At 45.7% G+C, this 22,871-nt stretch overlaps 1 protein-coding gene across 6 annotated transcripts in view; it reads left to right on the top strand.

The window, feature by feature from the left end:
• The window catches only part of SLC24A3 (solute carrier family 24 member 3), a gene marked incomplete at its 5' end in the record, with an annotated part of 115,220 nt that overhangs the window by 66,353 nt on the left and 25,996 nt on the right, over nucleotides 1–22,871 (top strand). For all 6 annotated transcript variants that reach the window (XM_083857525.1, XM_083857529.1, XM_083857527.1 and 3 more), the window contains 4 exons: nucleotides 2,874–2,958; nucleotides 5,025–5,128; nucleotides 17,227–17,301; nucleotides 21,478–21,503. In XM_083857525.1, the coding sequence (XP_083713651.1) occupies nucleotides 2,874–2,958; nucleotides 5,025–5,128; nucleotides 17,227–17,301; nucleotides 21,478–21,503 (290 nt within the window). The remainder of the gene's footprint in view (nucleotides 1–2,873; nucleotides 2,959–5,024; nucleotides 5,129–17,226; nucleotides 17,302–21,477; nucleotides 21,504–22,871) is intronic.

The following is a 22,871-nucleotide window of genomic DNA, read 5'->3' as shown; positions in this document are numbered from 1 at the left end:
AGTGAGCAGTGGCCAGAACAGGCTTGTATTTTGGAGTGCTGTCAATTTGCTCAGGGTCAAGCCAGTCATCCAGAGGGACACAGAGAGACAGGAGATAAAGGGAGATTGTTACTTCTCTTGGCTAATCACCTGGGTTAAATATTACCCATGAGTGTGTTTTGATTGAGCTTTGCTCATGGCCCAGAGGTTTGACCTGGGTCTGTGGAGCACTGGCTCCTGTTGCAGTCCTACCAGGGACTCTGAGTGGCCATGGACAAACTCCATCACTTCCCTGCACCTCTGTTTCCTGCACTGCTCAGCAGAAAAGTTGATCCTTGACATGCTTGCAAATGACAATAGGAAACACTGTGCATGGCGTTATCAGTTTCTAACTTCACCGGTGATAAATTTCATTGTCACAAGCAAGGGGCTCTTTTATGGTTATTAACTCTCTGCACATGTAGGGTCTGTGTGTCTCCACCTGCCCCAGAAGCTGGTCAAACAAGTGCCAGCAATATGGTGCCCTTTGTTCTTCTGACAAATTCTCAGATGTGCTTGGGTTTGTACTGATGTCTAAAACGCAAACACCCTCCCTATGTGATTTACTGCAGTACTTGCAAGCCCCTGGGCCCTAGAACGCAGTTTTCACTTCCTTAGGTCTTTGCTTTTTTGGTTATTTGTTGTCTTCTCAATGGTACACAGCAATTCCTCATGTGCCTTAGTGGTTCTGAACCATCCTAATATCCAGTGCCACCAATAAGATGAGGATAACAATTTTTATTCAACTACATGTAAAAGAGAAAGCTTAGCAACTGAACACCAGAGCTGGAGTACTTGTATTGGGAAGTTACTGTCCGGGAGAAAGGTGCTGTGGCATTAGGGATTATCAAAATGGGCCATATAAATGGATCAGACTTTAATTGTTCTATTGCCCCTCTTGAGTCTCTTCGAGAAAGGTCTTTTCTCACCCCATAGCTGATGTTTGGAGACATTCAAATATTTTTATGTATTTTATGCACCAAGAATTCAGGGCTCCTGCCTGAAGGTTTTTTGAAAGATCTTGAAGATCTACCAGTATTTGTTCTACGTCTTCTCACAGTTTAGATGCTCTAACTCTAATACAAATTAGAATGTCCTTTTTCTGGCTTAGCTCCATCTAGTTTGGGAAGCAGTTGTTGAATTCAACTGACAAACCATTTGTGCTCCCACATGTGTGTTGGCATGAGAATTTGCTCCAGAACACTTGCTATGGTAGACATTCACTTTCTGTGTTAATTCAGATGTACTTACAACAAAACACTGATTTTAATTTGTTTTCTAAAGCAGTTTCTACTTGCACTTGCCTGGCTGCTTCATTCCTGGTGTTACAGAGCATTTATATATGTCAGTGTCAAACATTTATCTGCAAATATATTTTTGCCTCCTACATGGTGCTGTTTTCTGCTCTGTTATATCACTTTAATCATCATGTGCATTTCAGTGAACTCTCTAGAAGCTGTCCTTGAGGGCACAAGGTAGCTTTGAATTAAACCACCCCCTAGGAAGTCAGCACAGCTGGTTTCCTTGGCTGGTGGCTTAGCTTTTAAGAGGCACCGTGAGTTCCAGCAGCTACTGTAGGATGGCTGTCTCGATAGTTTCATAGAGCATCCTGCAGAAGAACCTGGCCTTTGGGGATCTGCTTCTGGTCCTGTGAACTTCTTTCATGATAATTTTAATCCTCTTTAAAATCATTTTTCATAAAGCTGCATTTTATCAGGTTCCACAAGCTTTATAGCACTCCAGCAATGCTGTGGTCTTCTACTTCAAAGGCATTTCTGGTGAGGGCACATCCTGTCCTTTTCCTTTGTCCCGATAACTTATGTACAAAGGGTCATTACCTATGTATGGGGAGTGGGGAGAGTTACCCTCCCTTAGGGGCCAGCAATATCCATTATGGAATGTTCAAAAAAGGCTGCAGTGAGGATTTCTCCTCTCTTGTCTCTATGCAAAGGTACTTTGGCAAGTATGAAGCAGCTGAGGAGCCCTGCAGTGTTGCAGGGAGATGGGAACAGAGGGAGGTTTCCTGTATCCTGCCAAGCTGAGGGGCTGCCTCAAAAGTGACACTTCCAGAGACACTTCCCACCACCGTGGGCTGCCTTCCCTGTGCTCCTGGCTGCCTTGCCTGTGCTCCCGCAGTGGCAGCTAGTGCCTTGGTGTAGTAACAGCTTGGGATGGTGGCCATATGGCAGGAGCTGGTTGTTGCTCCTCTTCAACAGGGGAACGTGCCTTGTGGCATCTGCTGAGCAGCAACTGATGCAGATGGAGCAGTGGGAGTGCAGACAATGTAGAGGGTGTAATTAACCAAGGAAATCTTTGGAAACAGCATATGCTGATGACGTTTTTGTGGAAGAGTGGGTCCTTTTTCTTCCAGAAGACCCCGTTTTTCAGACAGTCTCTGGGTACTGCTGAGGGACAGGTACAGGAGGTAAGTGATGTAGTCTGGGAGAAAGGGGGTAAGGAGAGGGTAAACCAAGGCATAAGTTGTAGCAGGGAAGGTGGCTGGAGGTAAACCAAGCCTGAACCCCAGCCCTGCCCTTTACAGGCCAAAGTGAGAAAGAGAAGGTGTGTGTTGCTGGGGTCGTGGAGCAGACAGACCCGTGAGTGGTGAAGCTGCCTTCCTGTTGGCTGGACTGCTGACCTTTCTCTCCTCTCTAAAAGTGTCACTGCCATAACCTGCCCTCTCTGCCAGGCAATGCTGACTTCAGTAGCCAGTGCCTGTGGTGACTTTTCCCCTCTACTTAACCTTTGTTTACACAAAACTTAACAAGTACCCTCTCTCAGCAGGCAGTTTAACATTGAGAGTGGAATTCTTTCAGCTGCTCAGTGTGGTAATCACTGACTCTGTTTCTCTGCAGCGCTTGCATCTCAGTGAAGATGTGGCTGGGGCAACTTTCATGGCAGCAGGAAGCTCTGCTCCTGAGCTGTTCACATCTGTCATAGGTAAGGAGCCTGCTGCTGCTTCCCAAAACCTGCATGTTTCCTTGACTATTTTCAGAGCTGAAATGGGATTGCTGCCTGCTTGCAAGGTTTTTTATAATCCCTCCTGGGCACACATGGCACTGACTGTCGGGAGTCCTTGCTAGGTGAAGTGGCTCTGGGAGAGTCATTATCTCACAGCAGGGCCCAGATGTGACCCTGTCAAGCCAGGACCAGTGGGCACCTCACCATAGCTGCCCATTAGCCAGGCTGTGCCTACAGCCTTATCCGCTCCTATCTACTTTGCTATGCTACCCTGTCTGCCATGCCAGCTCCAGGGCACAGGAGGAAGGATTTCCCCCAGCCTCTCTGCCTGGTACCCTGACACACTGTTCATGTCCTCAGCAGCAGGTTCTCTGCCATCACCTCCCCTCTGGTTAGTCTTCCAACACCACTATTCCCTGGAAAAGCCAGGATGGGGGGGAGAGTAGGATTTGAAATACTTTCTCACAGCAACAGGTTGGTCAGAGCATCACACTTCCAAAGCAGCTCTCCACTTATGGGAAGTGTGCTGAAGGGATTCAGCCATCCTTGTGTGTGCAAAACCCAGGAAATTCTCGTGGTGCCCCCACAGCTGTGAGGGAGGGGCACTGCAGGCAGTGTTACAGAGTAGTGCTGTGTTGTTGTAGGACACAAAAGAGAGATGAGAGACTCCAAATATTTCAGAAGGCAAAGAGCATAGAAAAAAGGCTTTATTGTCTAATTCTCACTACCTTTTATATGGTGTTCCCATACAGACTTAATATGATTGGTGAATAGGAATGACACCTGTCTAATCCCACTGGTTAAACTAGAGAAACAGCAAAACACCACCTGGAGAAAGATCATTTTGAGAAAGGACAGTTGTTTGCCAAGATTGTTTTGAGAAGACGCTTTCTTGAGAAATTTTTCCTTGGGAAAAAGTTAGCAGCTGCTAGCAGGCCAAAATCTCTCAGACCCAGAAATATCAGGCCCACAATGCTGTGCTTAAGCATGAGGATGAGGTGTTCCTGCAGTTTGACTCATCCACCCCTCCATTAGTGGGGGATCATCAGGGCAGCAGCTGGGAGGGTATGGATTCTCCCTCATCAAATGGAATTAGTTCTCAGCTCAGATACTTCCTTTAGGAGACACTTGTCTTTCAGTCGCAGCTGCCAGATGCAGAGCATGAGTTAATTCACGCAAAGCTGTGTCCTGTGCAGAGAGATCTCATTACACAAGCAAAGCCTTATCATTTGGGAACTTAAATTGGGCCAAGTTGGGATTGTCCTTCGGTTAAGGGTAGTGCAGCACCAGGTTGGAAATAAAACCAGATTTCTTCAGGTGACTCTAGAGAAGCCCTGATGATCATCAGATCATTTTCCTGCTGTGGGTGAATTTTTACAGACTGACAGCTAGCAGGAGATGGAGTGTTATTTTTAGGCTGGCTTCCTAAGGAAATGATTTTGTGCAGCACCGTGATGCATGTGTCTGTCAGTTCATCTCCCTCACCATTAACCTCATTGGCCAATTTTAAGCAAATTTGACAGAAGAGCTCTGAAAAAAGCTTGTAACCTAGCCCCATAATTCATCCTGAGAGGCATCACTTGGCTTTTGAGCCAGCTAGCCATCACTGGCTGTGGCCAGACAGCTCTGAATCATCTCTATCTCTGAAGCTTCATCCCTACTGAAGCCACTTGGGATGGGGATATGGGAAGGAGCTGAGTACTGATCAGGGAATATCTTATGGAAGACCATTTACTGTGGATTCGTGTCCCACCAGCTGCTGTCACGAGCTTGCAGTGTTTTGTGCTGTGTGTTGCCATAATATTAGTCACAAAACCAGGAAGTTACTAACTTGGATGTGTCTGGAGTGCTTGGTTTCCATCACACAATCCATCCAGGTCCCCTCAAAAAGCAACTCTCTGCAGTTTGTGCTATTAAAGATAAGAAAAAGTGGCAGAACTAGTGCCTGCCTTTAGAGTCATTAATGTGATGTGAGGTCTGCAATTTTATGTGAAAAAAGTCAATCCTTTCTCATTTACACAGCTTCCCTTGAACTTGTTTTTCAGGTGTTTTTATCACAAAAGGAGATGTAGGCGTTGGAACCATTGTGGGCTCAGCTGTATTCAACATCCTCTGTATTATTGGTGTGTGTGGGCTTTTTGCAGGACAGGTAAGAGCATTTAATGATTCCTTACACTTCTTGCTTCACCCTGTGCCTTGGCTGTACTGCAAAATCAGATGCCAGGTTGACAACCTTGCCACAAATTCCTCCAGCTTTATTTTTTTTTATAGGGCCCTGTGCTGTTCGTCCTGCATTTTTGAAATGAAAAACAGGGCAGCAAAAATCAGCTTGAGCATTTTGAGCTGTCCAGGGTGTGTGGGTGGGCAGAGGAATAAATATTGGTTGCTTGCTCCTAGTGTAGTTTGTGACTGTTCTCCAGCCTGTCAAACTGCTCGTGACAACACAAGCTGTTCATCTGAAATTAAAGTAATTAAGTTGTGAGAGCTGAGCTGCTGTCTGAATTGCAGACATGATAGACTGTATAATTAAACATCTGAATCCACATTTACCTTTGTACTCGCCAATGTGCTGGGTATTTTTGCAATCTCATAAATGTTCTTTGACGTGTTACTATGCAGACTTATTTGTAAAGAGGAGAAGCAGGGTCATGTTACCAGCACAGGGCAATGGAATAAGAACTGAGGAGAAGAGACCTTGATTAGTCTGGGAAGGCATGCAGAGAGATGGGGTTTTCCTTGCGATCCAGTTCTGTTTTCATTGGCAGTGAATTTCTACAGGCTGAAGGTGAACATTTTTAGTGTGAGAAGGCCTCAGGACAAGGTCACAGCAGTACTTTTTAACCTCCCACATGTCCTGATTTGCATGGAACCTGCAGCTGGCAGCTACAGATGTGTCAGTGGTTCTGCTGTAACTCTTACTGTGAAAGCCCAGTTAGTTGAGGTAAATTTTTAATGACCAAAGCTTCCTCAGGGCATGAGGCTCTGTTCCCCAGAGGTGTTCTCCTGTCATCAATAGGACTTCCTTCTCAGGCTGCTTTTTTCATGCAAATGAAGGTGATTAACTCTCTAGCAGTTAATGATGGTAGGAGTGCCAATTCTGATTTTTCCTCTCCACAGTATTGATTGCATGCCTCAAACCTACTTTAAAAACAGCTACAAAACCACAGCTTTCTGTGGAAAAGGCCTGCTAGAGTCCTGGGCTTGACAGAGAATGTCAGTCTTTTCGAGAGCTCATTTACAGATGGGAGGGAGATCGTTGTTTCAGAAGGATAAATCACAGCCAAAAATGCTCTTATAAACGTCTTCAGCTGTCTTCAGCCTTCCAGAAGTTCAAGTCATCATAAGCATAGTCTGTGAGTCTCTTTCAAGTGAAGAGTTGAGATTTTCACTGCTTTGCCCCATCTTTGTTTTCCTTGAGACTCCGCTGGTAATTTGTGTCTGCTTTTGTCAAATCATATAACCTCTCTTTCCTGCAGTCTAAACCTCAGAGGGTGGGTGAGCACTGAAATTATGTCACCATGTGGAACTGTGATTTTAGTGAGCAAATAACAAATTTCACTGTCAATAATTCCCATCTTTGGATAAAACTCTAGATCAATTTATGCTTTTCATTGTTTCCCACTCCCAGCCTTTCACCAAAAAGTCATTCCCTTTTTGTGGTGTGATTCATCGTTTGTTTTGTGTTAATATGAATAGGAATTTGGCTTTATTGTCAACAGTGTCTCTACAGAGGTACTAACATAGGTGGTAAATTTGGTTGTTAGTGAGACTTCTCTTCTGCTGGGCACCTGGATCTCAGTAGTGAGTTGCCAGGTAAGCCTGGGGGATAGTTGTTGGTCAAAGGTGCTTGCTGTGTTCTGAGGTTTTTCCTTTGGGCTCAGACCTGTGGATTGAGCAGCTAAAGCCCTCAGCTTTTCAGATGTATTGCCTGTGGGATGGGAATCCCAGAGGTCAGACCTGCAAGGGCCTTCTGCTGCATTTCCAGCAGCACTCTTTCAAAAAGCCTTCTTTAGTTTTTTTTTTTTTTTTTTTTTTTTTTTTTTTTTTTTTTTTTTTTTTTTTTTTTACTGGTAAATAGTTGAATAGTAAAATACTGTCCAGCTGTCTCCAGGATATGTTTCATTTTTAAATTAGGTTGTAGTTTGTATGTGCTATGTTGGATGTATTGTCCTTTGGCCTAAGAAAAGACTGGGTTTGGTTATATGCTCCATGTTTAGAAAAAGGAACAAGTACACAGGCCCAAAAAGCTGGTGTGCATTTGCTTGAGCACCAGTCCTAATTGTTTATTCTTCCAAGCCTTTACTGGTTGTTGGTGCACACTTTTCAGGATAAATCAGAATAAGCATCCACTGCTGGAACAGGAGAAGGGGGGCACACCCACACCTCTGTGTGACACTGCACACCTGAAAAAGGCATTGAAAGAGCATTGTCAGGGTTGAAAGTCAAACACTGAAAGTTAGAAAATAGCAGTGTGAGGGTTCCCTGTGCACTCTTAATTTGCCCCCCCACCCCCCCAGTACCTGTGCATTATTTTCCAGGCTTTAATTACGAGATCCCTTGCCGGGATCTCCACAGGCTTCCTGCCTTCCTCTGCACACAGAATGGGCTTTGCTCACTTAATGAGCAGCTATTCAGGATTTTATTTTCTCTTATTGTTCACTCTGTCCCCTTCTGCCATATTTACCAGGCTCTATTCAAGCCCTGTTCCAAAGGCAGAATTATTAATTTCCTCTTGAACTTCTGCCGATCTCGTGGCTATTGTATCTGAGCAGTTGATGAGCAGTAAATTAATTTTCCCAAACTTCCATGAGATGAAGAGATGTTTTAATGATGGTGAAACAAACCACAGAGAGATTAAATAAAAAAGAATAACTTGTCATTTTAGGGGCTAATTAGAGCTGGCACAGGCCTGCTCTTTCCCCTGGTGCACAGCATTCTGTAGCATGCTCGTGGGTCCTGGCTCCAGGTGCTGCTCCTGCTGCTCCACAGGGCTTTCCTTGCTGGACTGGCCTTGGCTTGAGTGGCCATGTCAGTCTCCACACAGCCCAGTTCTGCTTGGGAGCATTCAGCTCCTTCAGCCATATGAGGCCATCCTCTTCTCATTCCCACTTCCTTCTACAGGGCACCACACAGAATGCCTCTGTCCTGAGCCCTGCCCTCATCCCAAGGGCTGTTCTTTTCTGGAACTAAGCAAGTGACTTATTTACATCTCCTAACATTTAGTGGTTGCTCTTGCCAGTGTGATGGTGTTCCTTCTCCTTATTCCTGCTCCAGGCCTGAGAGAAAAGCTTTCAGCAGATTCTTCCCTTGGGTCATGCATCTACCCATAGCTGCCTTTTGAGCATACAGCTTTCTTCCAGTGGTTTTAATCCTTTCTCCTCTCCCCACTCCTCTGCCCTACCTCTCCTTGGTCTGACTTCTCCTGGCTAATGTTACCCATGCCAGGGAGGCACCTCTTGAGGTACAGGAGTCTGCTCTGCAGCCAGGGAAATAATATTTTCCACTGTTTTCATCTCCAGAGGTTTTGGACTGGAGGGATTAAAAAAGCAACAGTGGATGCAGGCTGCCCGTGTGTTTGATGGCCAGACGAAAACCATCCCCTAAAGACTGGATTTTCTAAACTAACATCCACTCTCTGAAAATCAGGGCTTTCAAAAATACCTTAAACTGGGCCTCTGCAGAGGCAGAGGAGCTTCATGTCTGGTGTGTGTTGAGGTGTGACCAAGGCATGTTTGGAGAGAGAGAGAGCTCAGGTTTTCCCCATGGATAGTCAATGCTGCCCACTCACTGCCTGTAGCAGTAAGCGTTAGAAGCTCCTTCTGCTTTCTTCTTGCAGCCTGATGAAATATTCTGCATGGCACTCACACCCAGAGGAAGGTTGCTCTTATTTCATCCCAGTGGTAGATGCAACCTCTAAAGCTGTAGATGGTTTCAGTATATGGAAATATGTTAATTAGGAGCTGTCCTCATTACCCACCTGCCTGTGCAGTGGGTATTGAGGACAGCTCAGGTCGGATGTGTCTGCAGCTGTTTCCTCCTGTGTCTCTTACACCAGGGCCTCGAGCTTGTCTCCTTGCAGGTAGGTAATTACTAACATAACATAACATAACCCAACTGTTGTTTTTTAGCTGCTGTGTCTGCTTTGCTTCCTTCTGGCAAAGGAGGAATGAGGAGGTAAGGGAACACTGAGGGAGAATGGAATGGCAGCAGATGCAGCCCTTCAGACAGTAGTGCAGCAACATTCATGGAGACACATGCTGGATAGCTGTGAGGAGGCTGCTGTCTGCATTGTGATGGATTTATATTGGGCTTTTTCCATGCTTGCCAGCCAGCTGTGTATGCAGAGCTTGACCTTAGCCTGGGGTCCCCTCCAGGCCTTGGCCACTCTGTCCTGTCTTCTCTCACATTTGTGCTTCTCAAGCTCTCCCCTCCTTCCCCTGCCCTCTCAGCATCCTTGGTGGCAAGGATACAGTATTCTCGGAAGCAGTCCTTGCTTAATTCAGCTCTCATTCAAACCAGCACAGAGTTTCTTTGGTTTTGGACATTCCCCCATCCAGATTCATCTTGTTTTTTCAGCTCTGCTGCTCTCTCCTCGCCATCCTGTCCCCCTCTGTCCTCTCCAGCACTGACCCCACAGAGTTTTGCAGTATTGCAGAGGAGGGTGAGAAGTCTTATTTGAGAGCAGTATAACTGTGAGTTGCACATCACTCCAGCATTACCATGTAATTTTGAATGCGCATGGCTTGATTCATTAATTAGTATTTAACTGCTCCGTTTTTTGACTGAGTCCAAGTTTCTCTGTTTTACCTTTCCTCAGAAATAGACAAGCTTTTCTGAGTGGAGCAGGGGATACAGAATGCTGCGTTGTGCCCCAGATGTTCTTCCAGTTATTGGTTCTGTCAAAGGGTCTGGTGGACAGCGAGGCATCACTCCTTAACATACTGGAGCAGAAAAGGACTACCCTGACTGTCTGACCTGCCTCCTTCTTTTCCAGTGGGATTCTTTTGCCTCAGGAAGTAAACTAAATTCAGCAGGCTCTCCTCTGTCCAGGTCACAGAACCCATGTGCCGGCCGAGGCACTTCTAGGAATTATCAGCTGCCATGGTGTCTTGGTTTGAATAGACAGGTATCTGCCAAGGAAGATTGGAGTCTCCCTTGGAATGTTAGCGTGCTCCCCCCCCCCCCCCCCCCCAAATTATTATAAGTTTGCAGTTAAAAGGCCGTCAGTCAAAGATTTTTGGGAAAAGGTATAGCAGTTCTTTACTAGGGATATTAGAAATACAAATGTTGTAATACAAAAGAATAAGCAAACAAACAAGAAATCCTAGAAAACCCTGACAGAGTCAGAAACACAGCCTGATGCCCTGTTGGTCAGGATGTTGGAAACAGTCCAAAAGTCAGCCCTCCCAGAGTGGCAGATGTGGTCCTGTTGGAAACAGAGATGGCAGAGATGGTCTTGTGGAGCCAGGGGTCCAGAGATGGGTCCAGTCTTCCTCTGGGAGTCCCATGGGAACACCGGAGTGCCTGGTGACACTTGTGGCTCCTTTTTATCCAGGCGGAAATGGTTTGGCTCCTTCTCCCTGTGCGGGGCATCTCACAGTAGGATGATGAAATGTGTCATGCCATTGGTGAGCTTTAATGGTCCATTAACAGAAGATATTCCCATGGGGGTAGTGGAAGAATGAGCAGAGATAAGAAACAACACCCCACCTAGTTTGTAACAGCTGGCTTGTTATCAGAGAAGGCAGTTACTCCCTCCCTTCTGCAGTTACAACAGATAAAGAAAAAAACTCCTCAACCTAGCTTTTGGCCATCTCTTTAAGTATCCAACACTTAGTCTCCTTGATAACTTATGGGGAAAAAATTCTTTAAAGTAAAAAAGGAACAAACCTAACCCCCAACATTATCATGGGTTATGCCAGTTGAAAATACGCCTGAGAAATACTGTCAGGCATATTGACGAGGACACTAAACAGAGTTTAATAATCTGGTAGAATGTTTTTTTAACAAAGCAACTGGGACTTCTGTAATCTGTTCTACCCTGCTTCTGCCATTCAGCCAGCTTGCATGCCTCTTAATCTTTTAAGCTTTAATTTCACTCACAACTCAGACTGCAGCAATTACTGAGTTTTGGCTTTATGATTGCATTCATGAGCTTTTTTATTTTCTTCTCAACTGTGGAGGAGTTTTAAAAGGGGAGAGTTGGAGTGCTGTCATTTTTTCTTCCTTGGTCTGTGACCATCAGTGGAAAACATGTAAAACTCTGGGGAAGTAGTTTAAGGAGAACTTACTACCAGCTGTTGGTTGCTCTCACAGCCCAGGGCACATTGGGGTTTGGTGCTGACAGTGACCATGAGCCTGGTCTTTCACTGATAGGGCTGTGTTGCAGACATGGGACAGACTAATAAGTCAGACTGAAGTAGTGCCAGAAGCCAAGGCTGTGATCCTTGGGTATCTCAAGCTGCTGGCATGGCTGTGACTTGTAAAAGCTCAGGTACAGAAAAAGCAGAGGGAGTTGCTGGCAAGGATGCTGTGGAATGTCAGGCAGTCTGTGCAGAAAGGTGTGGATGGATCTTCAGTAGTGCCATTAATTCAGAGATGGTGCCCAAGGCAATCCAAAGAGTTGCAAATGGATTCCTGTCAGCATCAAACGAAGGCTACTTCCTAATTGCCACAAAACACCATCACCATTTTAAGTTAAGTTTTCTCTGTCAAAATTGACACACAGATCAATACTGTGGATGTACCATTTGAAGGGATTTTTTTTCAAATCATTTATAGTGTAAAAGCAAGGGAGATCATAAAATCTCTTTTTTACTTCTAGCAAGGATTGGCCAGTCTGAAGAGACTGGGAGATGTTTACTCCGTGCCTGCCTTCCTATCTACAGCTGTCCTTGAATTCTGCAGTGGATCTTGTGGCCCAGCAGAGGCCTTGGGGGTCTTGCTGCCTCAGCACTGTGAGAATCTGAGCTAAAGAGACACGCTGGTCCAAATAACTCATAGATGACTTTGACTACCAGTTGAGCAGGGAAATATTTCTGGCTCTGTCCTGAGGTTTGGAGAGTGTCCACTCTTTCCATTCTGAGAATGCCACATAGACAGATTGCTGTGGCAGTGATGAAAATATCAAGAGAGGCTTAAAAAAGCAAATATTCTTGGGGAAGTAATGAGAATAGACAGAATTGGTGCACAGTGTGTGGACTGGGAGCCAGAGTGACAACTGAGCTCTGCAGATAGCAGCAAACCAGAGGTGAAATTAGGGGGCTGGTAATTGGAAGGAGGATTTCCACACAGCAGGTCCTTTAGATCGTGGCTGTTTTAGCTGTCTGAAAGAGATGGATATTTTAAGGCCTGGATTTTTCTTTGGCCTGACCTGTGCTCATATTTGGTGCTTTGCTGAAGCTGGGAGTTGTGGTTAGTATTGGTCAAAGCCTTAAACAAGCCCAAATGCTGCATCATGGGATCCTGGGGTCTTTGGCCAAAATTGTGGTCTAGAGACGGAGCTGGATACTTGTAGTGTCCTGGGATATTCAAACATGACCATGGGGTATAGAGGGAGTGTCACTTAGTCCAGGACATCCTACTGTGCTCTCAGTCCCAGTACAGGAGTCTCTGGCTGATTCTGGCTGCCTGCTGGCTTTCCTAGGGCTCTGCACAGGAAAGCAGTGGCTTTCCATGCAGGAATCTGTCTAAAAGGTCTCCTGTGACAAAGTGGTTCAGTGTGCCAGGCGGGGGTATGGGATCAGGACTCCTGCTGTGCTGGGAAATGGCACCTCTGAGATCCTGTTGGAGCTGCTTGGCTGATTCTCTGTCTGAATTATGGATGTGTCAGAAGTGCCACCAGGCACTCACCACTCTCCAAACCATACCAAGTCCTGTGTGTGTCTCCCAGGAAAGGTGCAGAGGCTCTGCAATGGCTTTTTGCTGACAGCCACGGGTGGATCTACAGCCTAATTTAATGTGAAGATGAATACAAGTAAGGCACTGTCACACTCTCTTGATAATCTGTGATGCTTCATTGGTACCATGACCAGTGAGAATGAGCAGGCAGGTGGCCAGGTTCTTAGAATTACCTGAGCTGAGCAAAATAATGAGCTGCAAAGTTTAAAGGCAGAGCTCGTGCCCTGATACCTGAGGTAGAGCCCTTTTTTTTTTTTTTTTTTTTAATAATTCTGAATGCATAAAACATGGATTAACTGTAAACTATGACCAGCCTGATTCCCTGAAAATCTGTTCCAGACCTCCACCTGAGTTCACTGCTTCCTGTAGCAGTGGCCAACAGTTGGTCGTTTCTCTTGCTTTGGCATGAGATCCTGCTGTGTTATCATGGGGCTAATTTGAAATTGCATTGAGGGTTTGCAGAACAGTAATGTCAGGAGCACAGCTCCTTCTGGAGGGGACCTCAGCAGGCTTCAGCAGGCCCCTTCTTGGCTCTAAGGGCAGCTTCTGTGAAGTAAGAGCAGCATCTGAGAAGGTTCCACCACGTGTCTGGCTGCAGCTGACCCAGAGGGCTGACACAGGACACTGCTGGCGGGCTCTTGTGGGCCAGGGGCTTGCAAGGGATCACAGAGAGCAGCAGCTTTGTCAGGCGGCACAGACTGGCACTGAGATCCCAGCATCTGCTAGGGTGGGGTAAGAGCTTCCCTAATCTCTTCTGTGCAGTCCACATTGGAGGGGCATCATGAAGTCTGGCCCAGATTCTCTGCTTCTGGATGCCTTTTGACAGTGGTGGATTCACTGCTGGTGCATCTCTGTTGACCTCCGTAGACTCTTAAGGCTAATTGCTTGCAGGGATTGTCTCTAATCTTTTGACACCCTCGTCCAAGCATTCTTTCCTCTCCACATCAGCAAATTAGGTTATTAGCTCTTAATACCTAAAAATCTAGACCTTCTGTGCCAGAGGATAACAGAGAAACAGGATTAGGGAGATTGCTTCCAAAGCCTAGCATTTCCCAACAGTGTTAGTAGCTGATCAGTGCTCAAGAATGTCAAGCAAAGAACTGGCCATGAGATGAGGAAAACCCCCAAAACACTTTGGAGTGAGGAAGATCCCTCGAGAACATGGATGTGATTACATGGTTTCCCTGGAAGTTTAGCAGCCAGAATACTCAAGAGTGCACACACTTCTGGACTCCTGCAGCAGGAGCACAGACATCCTTGCTGAGGGAGCAGCAGCCCTGTTCTGCCACACTTGCTTTGTCTTGGGCTCATTGCCGTCATGGGCAGAGCAGGCTGGAAAACAGCCATCTGAGTGGCCTCTGGTGATGGATATCTCCTGGATGGGAGAAGAGCTTCCATGCTGCTTAGAGTAGAGGAACAATTTGGAAAAGCAGAAGAGAAAGGGGCCAATTTTATGGAGTATTGCAGAAGTATTTACAGAGTATTACAGAAGTCCTAGGATGAGGCATGGGTCATATTGCCACTGAGGTCCTGAGTGCCTGAGTCAACTTCAATGCTACATGCAGCAGAAACCAGTGGGAGTTTTAGGGGGGTTTTCCCTCTTGTGCCTGATCTCCACATGTGTGCTAGGTGGAGGAGATGGTGTGTGCTGCATAGGGCCATGGCTTCAGGAGTTGCAAACCTCAAAAATCAAGATAGACCTGAGAAAAATCTTGATTTTTCTGCTCTTCAGACCATCAAAAAGGGTAATAAGCATTCTGAGTAGTCAATGTTATATGTTGGATTTTGCAGGGTGAAGGTTTACCTGTGAGAAACCAGGAACCTATTATGGGTAGATTTAGCCCTAGGAGTGATGCTGTGGCATGCAGGGAAGCAGGCTCAGTGTGTCTTGTGTGGAGCCATCAGGGAATTCTCTCATTCAAGCCTTGACTTCAGAGCTCTTCTTTTCACCTGAGGGGCACTGGGTTCAGTTCCCACTGAGTGGTCAAGGGACAGCTAAGAGGCACTTGACTGGGGTTAGGATTTCAGGTATTCACTTCAAAAGGAGGAAATTTCATCAGACTGACAATCAATGGTTCTACAGCTGCCTCCTTATGCTCAGCTTCTGCAGGACCAGCTCACTGCTGTTTTACAGTATGACAGTATTACTGATTTAAAACTCAAGTTTGATCATGTTTTTACCCAAGCTGATTGCTTCCCTGATTTCTTTTCTGCCTTGCTGATCTGTAGTTTAAGTGGTTTCCAGCATGTTAAGATTTATGTGGAGTTCTTGGTGGCAGCAAGGCACAATTTAGGCCTTCTGGAGCTCGGTGGTTTTGCCCAGCAGACTGAGTGCTGCCATTGCCCTCAGTGCTCATGAGCTCCTTTCACCCTCAGTGCATGTTTGCCTTATCTAAGTGGCTTCCCTATATCACATTGATCAAATGGTTCTGAAACTTCACCTGGGTGACTTGGGCCCTAAAGATGTCTGATGCACTTGAGTGTCTGTGAAATGTGAACAGGCTGTACAGGTGCCAGGCATGAGCATGTTCCCTTCAGTCCGATCTGGAAGCAGCACAAGGGTCCTTGTGATTCCCACAGGATCTTGGTCTATCAGTTCTGAGCAGTAGGTCCCTGCTAGAAAGCTGCATTTAAGCATCTGGATCTTATTGTGCTCATTCAGGTGTCTGAGGAAAATTCTTTGGGAAAACACTATCGTGCACCTTCAAGATCATTGCAGAGTATCAAAGAACAGGAGGAAGACTACCTTGACTCCTTGTAGGTGGGACACTTTGCTTTCACAGGTGTGCTGTGGTGACACCCCTTATGCCAGGGACAGAGATTGAGACAGAGCCTCTTCTTGTGGGGGATGTCCTTTGCATCAGAAATGTGACTTCTGTGTGCAGAGCTGAAGTTTACAGCTGTAAAATCCCCACCAGCATCCATGCTGGGGCAAGTGCAGGGGGCCTTAAGTAGCATTCTGAAAGCTGAGTGGAATAATGTCAAATCGTTGTATAAACTCTCTTGCAAAATTTGCTCAGTCAGAATGAAGGGGCTCACTGATGTAAAATGTGAGATTTAATTGAGGATCTCTGAATAGAATTATTAACCCAGCTCCATTTTCCTACATTTGGAAATTTCCATCAGAGAGCATCTCCATTCATCTAGGTCTGTGTGCCTTGAAATGTATTGTCAGCTGGTAAAAATCTGGTTTGACCCAAGGGCTTTAAAAGCCTACATTTCTGCTTCAGGTAGGAGTTTCTAACATGTAAATGGTTGCATAAAGAGACTTTACACTGGGCATAAATTACAGCAATTTTTTTAGAAAGCCATGCTACTAATAGACGGTGTAGATTTTTTTGGTATAATGGTCAGTATCTTTTTACAGCATTTGTTTCATTAGCAGTTTTGGAAAATTACAGTATTGTAAGAGGTAATATGAAGAGAAACTCTTTTTGCTAACACTGAAATAGAACTGAAAATGAAGTTACTGTTCATGTGACTGAATTCATGCAGAAGTGTGACAGAAGGGTGCAGTCAGAAAATTCATGTATATGTTCAGATCCAAATCAGTGTAAATGAACTGTCTCCCATCTTCCTCCTTCAGCTTTACACCTTTGAAGGATGTGACCCAGAGTGTTTGAAATGCACTCCACAAATGGGAAATACAGATTTGAGGAGAAGCTTCTACTGAGAGGACTTCCTAGAGCTGCATAAAATAGAATCATATTGAAGATGTTACCTCCACATGACTGTTTTAATCTGTCCTTTTGAATACTGTTAATGAACTTAAAGATTAACTCATTCACTGATGAGTTTCTTGTATAATCTGAATTGCAGGCTCATGCAGCCTGCAGTGAGAAGTCTTCCTCATTTCTGTGGCTTTGGAAGGTGTCAAGTGACATGAGCTGCACAGTGAAGCCTTTTTATTCTCTGTTGCCATATAAATTCCTGGGTTTTGTTTGTAACACTGTGCTGGAGCCTCGACTTGAGTGTTTGTCTCAAAACCTGCATAGATGCATGCAGAGCTGTAGTAATGTTCATCAGTGTGGTTGTACTGGTAAAGCCTTAGCCCCTCCTCCTTTCCTGTAAAGCAGCACCACACACGGACTCCTTGGGGACACACAGCCCGACGTGGGGGACAGCTGAGTCCGCAGGTACTTCAGATATGGTCATCCCTGTCTCCTTTGCAGCTGTTCCTCTGGCAGCTGCAGGATGTGTTTCCTGTCTTGGGCCTCTTCCTCGAGTCCCAGCAGGCGTGGGGACAGCTCCTACAGAGTGACAGGTGGAAGCTGGGCACACACTGCTGATGTGGCAGTCGTGCTGGCGAGAGCCTGGCTGACACCCTCTCTTTGCCTGTTTCGTCAGGTTGTTGCGCTGTCGTCGTGGAGTCTCTTGAGAGATTCAATCTACTACACGCTATCTGTTGTTGCACTCATTGTGGTAAGTTTTTGAAGGTTCTTCACCTGTGGGAGCCTGTGTCTACTGTCACCTGTAAAGGGAACCTGCCATGGCATCAGTGTCTTGTGGCTGAGATCGCAGCTCAAGCACTCATGGGGATTTCTGCTTGTGGAAAACTGCTCATGGCCTCCCTGGCTCTGCTGGGAGGCGTGGCCCAAGGGCAGGAGGTGGAGGAGTGTCCAGAGAGCCTAAAGGTATAGCTGGGATGGGACATGGTGGCCCAGTGCAGATATGGGGTGCAGGGCTAAACCCATGTTCTGGGCCCCTGGGCAGCGCTTCAGTGGGTGGGTCAGTGCTCCCCTGGCAGTGGCCTTCATGACTTCCTAAAAAACATGTCACTAACCTGTAAGGAGGCAGCACTTGTGCCCAGAGGAGAGAGATCCTGAACAGCTACTACAAAATGTTAAGGTTAATTTTTCCACACATAATAGGGGCAGGTTCAGTGCATGCTGACAGCAAGTCCTCAAACAAAGACTACGCTTTCAGCAGTTCTTTAGTGCTGTGCCTATCCCAGTTTTCATCAAGCTCAGAAAATGCTCCTGATGTCTCAGAATTGGGCTATTCAGTGAAAAAAATGTTGGCACAAGTGTTAGATAAAGACACTACTGTCAGTTTAGCATTACCTTTGCAACTAATACCAAACAATTGCCAGGAAATGTAAAAATTGAATCTTCAGGTAGCAGTTGCACTTCTTTCCTCCCCCCAGCCTAGCCTAAGTACCCTAGATTTCCTAAGATAGGAGGAGTGATTTTGTGAGATTAGCTTCCATATGTCAATGAGAAGGGGGCTTTAGAATCAGAAGAGAGTCACTTGGGTTACTTTGGTTAGTGTGTTTCAACAGTGGGTTTTGGTTTGTTTCCTCCTGTACATGCCCATGTTTGCAGACATACTCTGTAGTTGCAAAGGCTTCTATCTGTCTCATCCCAAACAGGGGATCTTTCTCAGCCTGTTTGTACTTTGATTCCCCATACTTCAAGGCCAGCCATTTTGATGAAAAATAACTTTTCTATGTATTATTAGCAATGAGCTGCGAAACAAAAAACTTTATTTTTGTTTTTTCATTTTGACAACTTTACAGTAACCTCATACCAAAAAGTGTTGCTAAACAACAAATAGAGCCACACATACTATTTGTAGTGAATTCAGTTGCACAAGCTTAAAGACATCCAGCAGGTGTTCTCTTAGGTCATTTCACAGGAAGCACAGATGTGGGCATCTGCCTGGCATCTGGCCTCCTGGTGCTTGGATTGGACATTTCATGTATTGTGTGGAGGCAGACAAGTTGTAAATCTGTGCACAGTGTCATCAATTTTAAATTCTTTAAGCAAGGTGGGTTTTTTTCATGGCTGGTTCATCCCTCTCAGCTGCATCAGGATGTGGAGAGCAATTCTCTACTCTTTTGTGTCCAGTGCACTCCTGAAATTCCTATCTACTATTTCTGTGTCATGAGAAAGTTGTGTGGCTTGCAAAACAGACATCTCTGTTATCCCTAAGACTTCTCTCCTATACTTGATTTCTGTAAAAACTGTTCCTTGTAATGACAGAACTGCAGAAGTCCTTTTCTTTTGGAAGTATACCCCATAACACCAGGATACGGTTATTTTTTCCCTAGGCCTTGAGTTAGCTTCTCTCCAGCTGTATGCCCACTCTCTGCCCATCTTATCAGTAGAAGAGTTCAAGGCCCTCCAGGCAGCCAGAGTAGCAGGATAATGCAGCTCCAGGCATTAGTGGAGGCTTGAAGGCATTGCTAGAATTTTTATTCCTGTGTTACAGCGCTACCTGTCTAATTTGCCTTGGGAGGGGTGGAGCGCATCCCAGGTCTCTTTCCATGTTACTCTGTAACAATAATCATTGCAAAAGACTTAAACACCTATTAGGGTGAAAAGCAGAGAGAGGTGGGAGGAAGGGAAAACATTTTAAGTGCTTAAAGGTTCAGCTTCCTGCTAGCTACCAACCCTTTTCAATGCGGTATTGCTCCCCAGTTGATAGCACACGAGAATTTCTCCTTTCACAATCAAACACTGCTTCAGTTTAAGATGTTTCTCTTTCCCTTCACTCACCCAGGAACCCCTGGCTTCCCAGTGTCTCTAATTTTTCCTGTCCTTTTAAGACAGAATCAAATTGAGATGGCAGGACATTGTTCCTCAAATTTTGACTCTCCAGTCCCCCATGGCTCAGGTGGGAGATGAGACATGGGCTCTGTGCAGAGCACAGGGTAACCTGCCTGTGGTTCCCCCTTCATTAGATTTGTGTGCTCCTTTTAGTAGATACTTCAGTGCTTTGTATGCAGGATAATTTTTTCATATGACAACATTGAGACTTCTCTGCAGCTAGAATAGAGTCATCAATCTTGAAGAATTATGTTGTTTGTAGAAATTTGTTCTCATGGTGTTTTAAACAATAGCCTATGGTGCTGTGTTAAAAGTTGCACTCCACTGGTGTCTTTACTAATCATAAATACACCTGAGGAGAAATAAATATATTCCTTGCAGTGCTGAGATACAGCAATTTTAAAGAGCCTGATACTGTGCTGGGTAAATCAATATGATTTTGTCTCCATTTGCACTAGAAAAGGAAATACAATGCTGTTTTAAGAAATAGAGCAGTACAGACTCACCTGTTTGCTGCTCCCCACCATTTGATGAGAGAGTGAACTCTAAACCGCAGAGGTTAGAAGTGGATGAACCACATTTACCTTTTTAAAATCATCTTGATTCAGTCCTATGATTTTTTTTTAACTTTATAATAATATTACAATGCTGCTACCTTGTCTTCTTGTAGAGTTTGGCAAAACTTACTCCTTATTGTCTTGAAAGGAAAAAGATGCCTGTGTGTCTTAACTTGAAGGGACATGGTCAGAGTCATTAGTGGCAAAATTGAGATGAGTGCTATTTTTAGTCACAGAAGTCAACACACATGCTTTCACGTCCCATCACACCAAAACACTGTAACCTAGAACATGCCTTGTCAGATTCGATCATGGTAACTGAGAACTGTAATTTACATTTCGTGGTTGTGTTTTCTTCCAGTAACCAGTGTAACTCTCGCCTCATGCTGGCTGTCACACAGGAGTTGCTATTTACGGCTGTATGGCCAAGGAGAAGTGTTCAGTGTGCTTTTAGGGCCTCGTTCCTTTTCCACCCTTTGTAATCCCTGGTGTGGGCACTCATTTCCCTTGCTGGTCCTTTGGAAGGGCCGAATGGATCATGGCCTGTCACTGAAACCACAAGCCCTGCATTGGACCCCAGCTCCAGCCTCCTGTGGAGGCACCAGCACTACAGGTCCCCTCTGCAGCCATCCCACTACCATGGGAGGAGAACCAGATGCACAAGGAGCAGCAGGGCTGGTGGAGCACAGCAAGGGGAAGGGGCTGGTCGTGGATGATGGCAGCCACCTGCCAGTGTGAGCCTTCAGCCATTGCCAGTGCAGGCCCTTCTCTCACCCTTTGCCATGGTGCTGCTGCTTATTTCACAACCCTCACCATGGTGCTGGTTCTCCCATGACACCCCTCACCAAGGCACTTGTCTTTCCCTCATGCCCTTCTCCATGGCTCTGGTCCTTCCCTCATGCCCCTCACCATGGTAATGGTCCTTCCCTCAGGGATGAGGTGCATTCGTTTTCCGAGGAGGCTGTACAGCACTGTTGGGGAAGCCACAGTGCCTGTCCATCAGCAGGTGTGCCAAAGGGGCTGTCACAGTAGCTGCAGTCAGCTGAGGCAGTGGATGCCCTGAGCTGATGGGAAGAACACCCCGGGCCCAGCAGGACGTGGCAGCAGCTGTGGAGCTTGCCGTGGATCTGCTGGAGGGTCACTTGGCATCTGGCTGGGAGCTGGCAGGGAGGAGGCCATGTCCAGTGAGACAGCTGGGTGGGTCAGAGTGGTGCAGCCCTGTGTCTGCCTCGTTGCTGCTTTCCCTCTAACTGCTGCACAAGGATCCAGTTGCATTTGGGAAGGAGAACCTGCTTGCCTTGACTAGATGAGAGAAACTAAGGGTTGAGAAGTTCAAAGGCTGGGCAGGAGGGCAGTGCCAAAATACATCTGAGCTTAATGCCATTGCCATGAGCCCTGGTGTGCTTTACTCTATTCCCTGCCTCAGTGATGAGCTGTTTTCAACTATGGTTTTGTGTATAACATGCTATTTTTAAATCTTTTCTCCACAGTTTATTTATGATGAAAGAGTTTCCTGGTAAGTGAGTCCCTTTTCTCTTCATTTTTTTCTGGTTATACCACAAAAACTGTCATAATTAGTGTTTATGAGGAGAGAAGGACAAAGCTAAAAAGTTCTGCAGGGCAGCTGTTTTCTGCTGTGTGAGAAACATCAGCACGAGACAGGCTGGAATAACTAATTTTTTGAGCTAGATGAGAAAGCCCAGGAGAATCAGACTGTTCCTAGTACAGCAGCAGTAGTCAGTGCCCTCTGCATGCTCTGCAGCAGCCTAGGGATGACAGTGCACTCAGCAGAGCTGTTGATGTGCCAGAAGGGGCCACCCAAGCAGTCACAAGTAAGTGTGTAGTTGGATTTTTCATGATTTAGTGAATGGCCAGTTTAAAGAAAATTTTTTTTAAAAATCCTATTAATGTGTTAAAGTGCAGTGCAGTAGGCATGGTAATCCAGGAGAGCTGCGGATAATTTGCAGTTGGCTTTGGTCTCATGGTTTTGTTTTCAGCGCATCCCAGAGGTGATGTGGTGACACCTGGAGGTGACAGTGGCGGTGGCAGTGTTGGCTTTGCTGTCACTCCCAGCTGGTGTCATTTGGATTACAAGCACTAGGGAGCGTCAGGCTGCTTGGGCTGGTGTTTTCCCTCACTGGCTCTTGCCCATTTCGAAGGCAGGTTTCAAACACCCATTCTTGACAGTGGCCTGGTTTTCTTTGGTGATATTTGTATGGTTTTTTAAACTGCAATTCACTCGAGGGCCAGTTGTATTTAACTGTGCTCTTAAAAAAACCAAAACATTATTCAAAAGCTGAGTGTTGAATCTTCAGAAGCAGGGAATGAGACACTGATATAGTTAGTACAGTATCTCAAAATCCTTGTACAGAAAATGTTCCATGAGTTTAGCATACAGTAATTTGATAATGGGTTATTTCCACAAAGACTAGCAGTTTTCCATGGGGAATTAAGCAGAATACAGCATTTTGGACAGTGAAAAAGATTACTTAGAAACAAGCTCTAAAAGTCACATTGTAATTTGTTTTCATACAAATTTCATTGTTCCATTAGTTTGACACAGAAACAGCAGAGGGAAAAAAACTGTCAGTATCTAATCAGCAGTTTGAACTCCTGCCTGCTGCACTCTGAGCACTCATGCAGCAGCTGTAGCAGCAGAGTAGCTGCCCCTTGCTCAGGTTGCCTCAGCACTATTGGTTTTACAAAGCCCAGCATCCTGCTCTAAACCCCTGCAGGCAGAGGAGGGTGGCTGCTCCCCTCCCTTGGCTGCATCCCATGGTTATTGTCCTCACAGAAGTGTTGGTGGTCCTTGGGTGTGCTATTTCCTTACTGAACTCCTGGGTTTTGTCACTTGTTCTTAACTGGCAGGTCAGTTTTGCCAAGT

This window comes from Zosterops lateralis (assembly GCF_965231275.1).
Source record: "Zosterops lateralis genome assembly, chromosome: 3".
Classification (NCBI taxonomy): Eukaryota; Metazoa; Chordata; class Aves; order Passeriformes; family Zosteropidae; genus Zosterops; species Zosterops lateralis.
The sequence above is the reverse complement of the archived record's forward strand: the minus strand, read 5'-3'. Positions and strand labels throughout refer to the sequence as shown.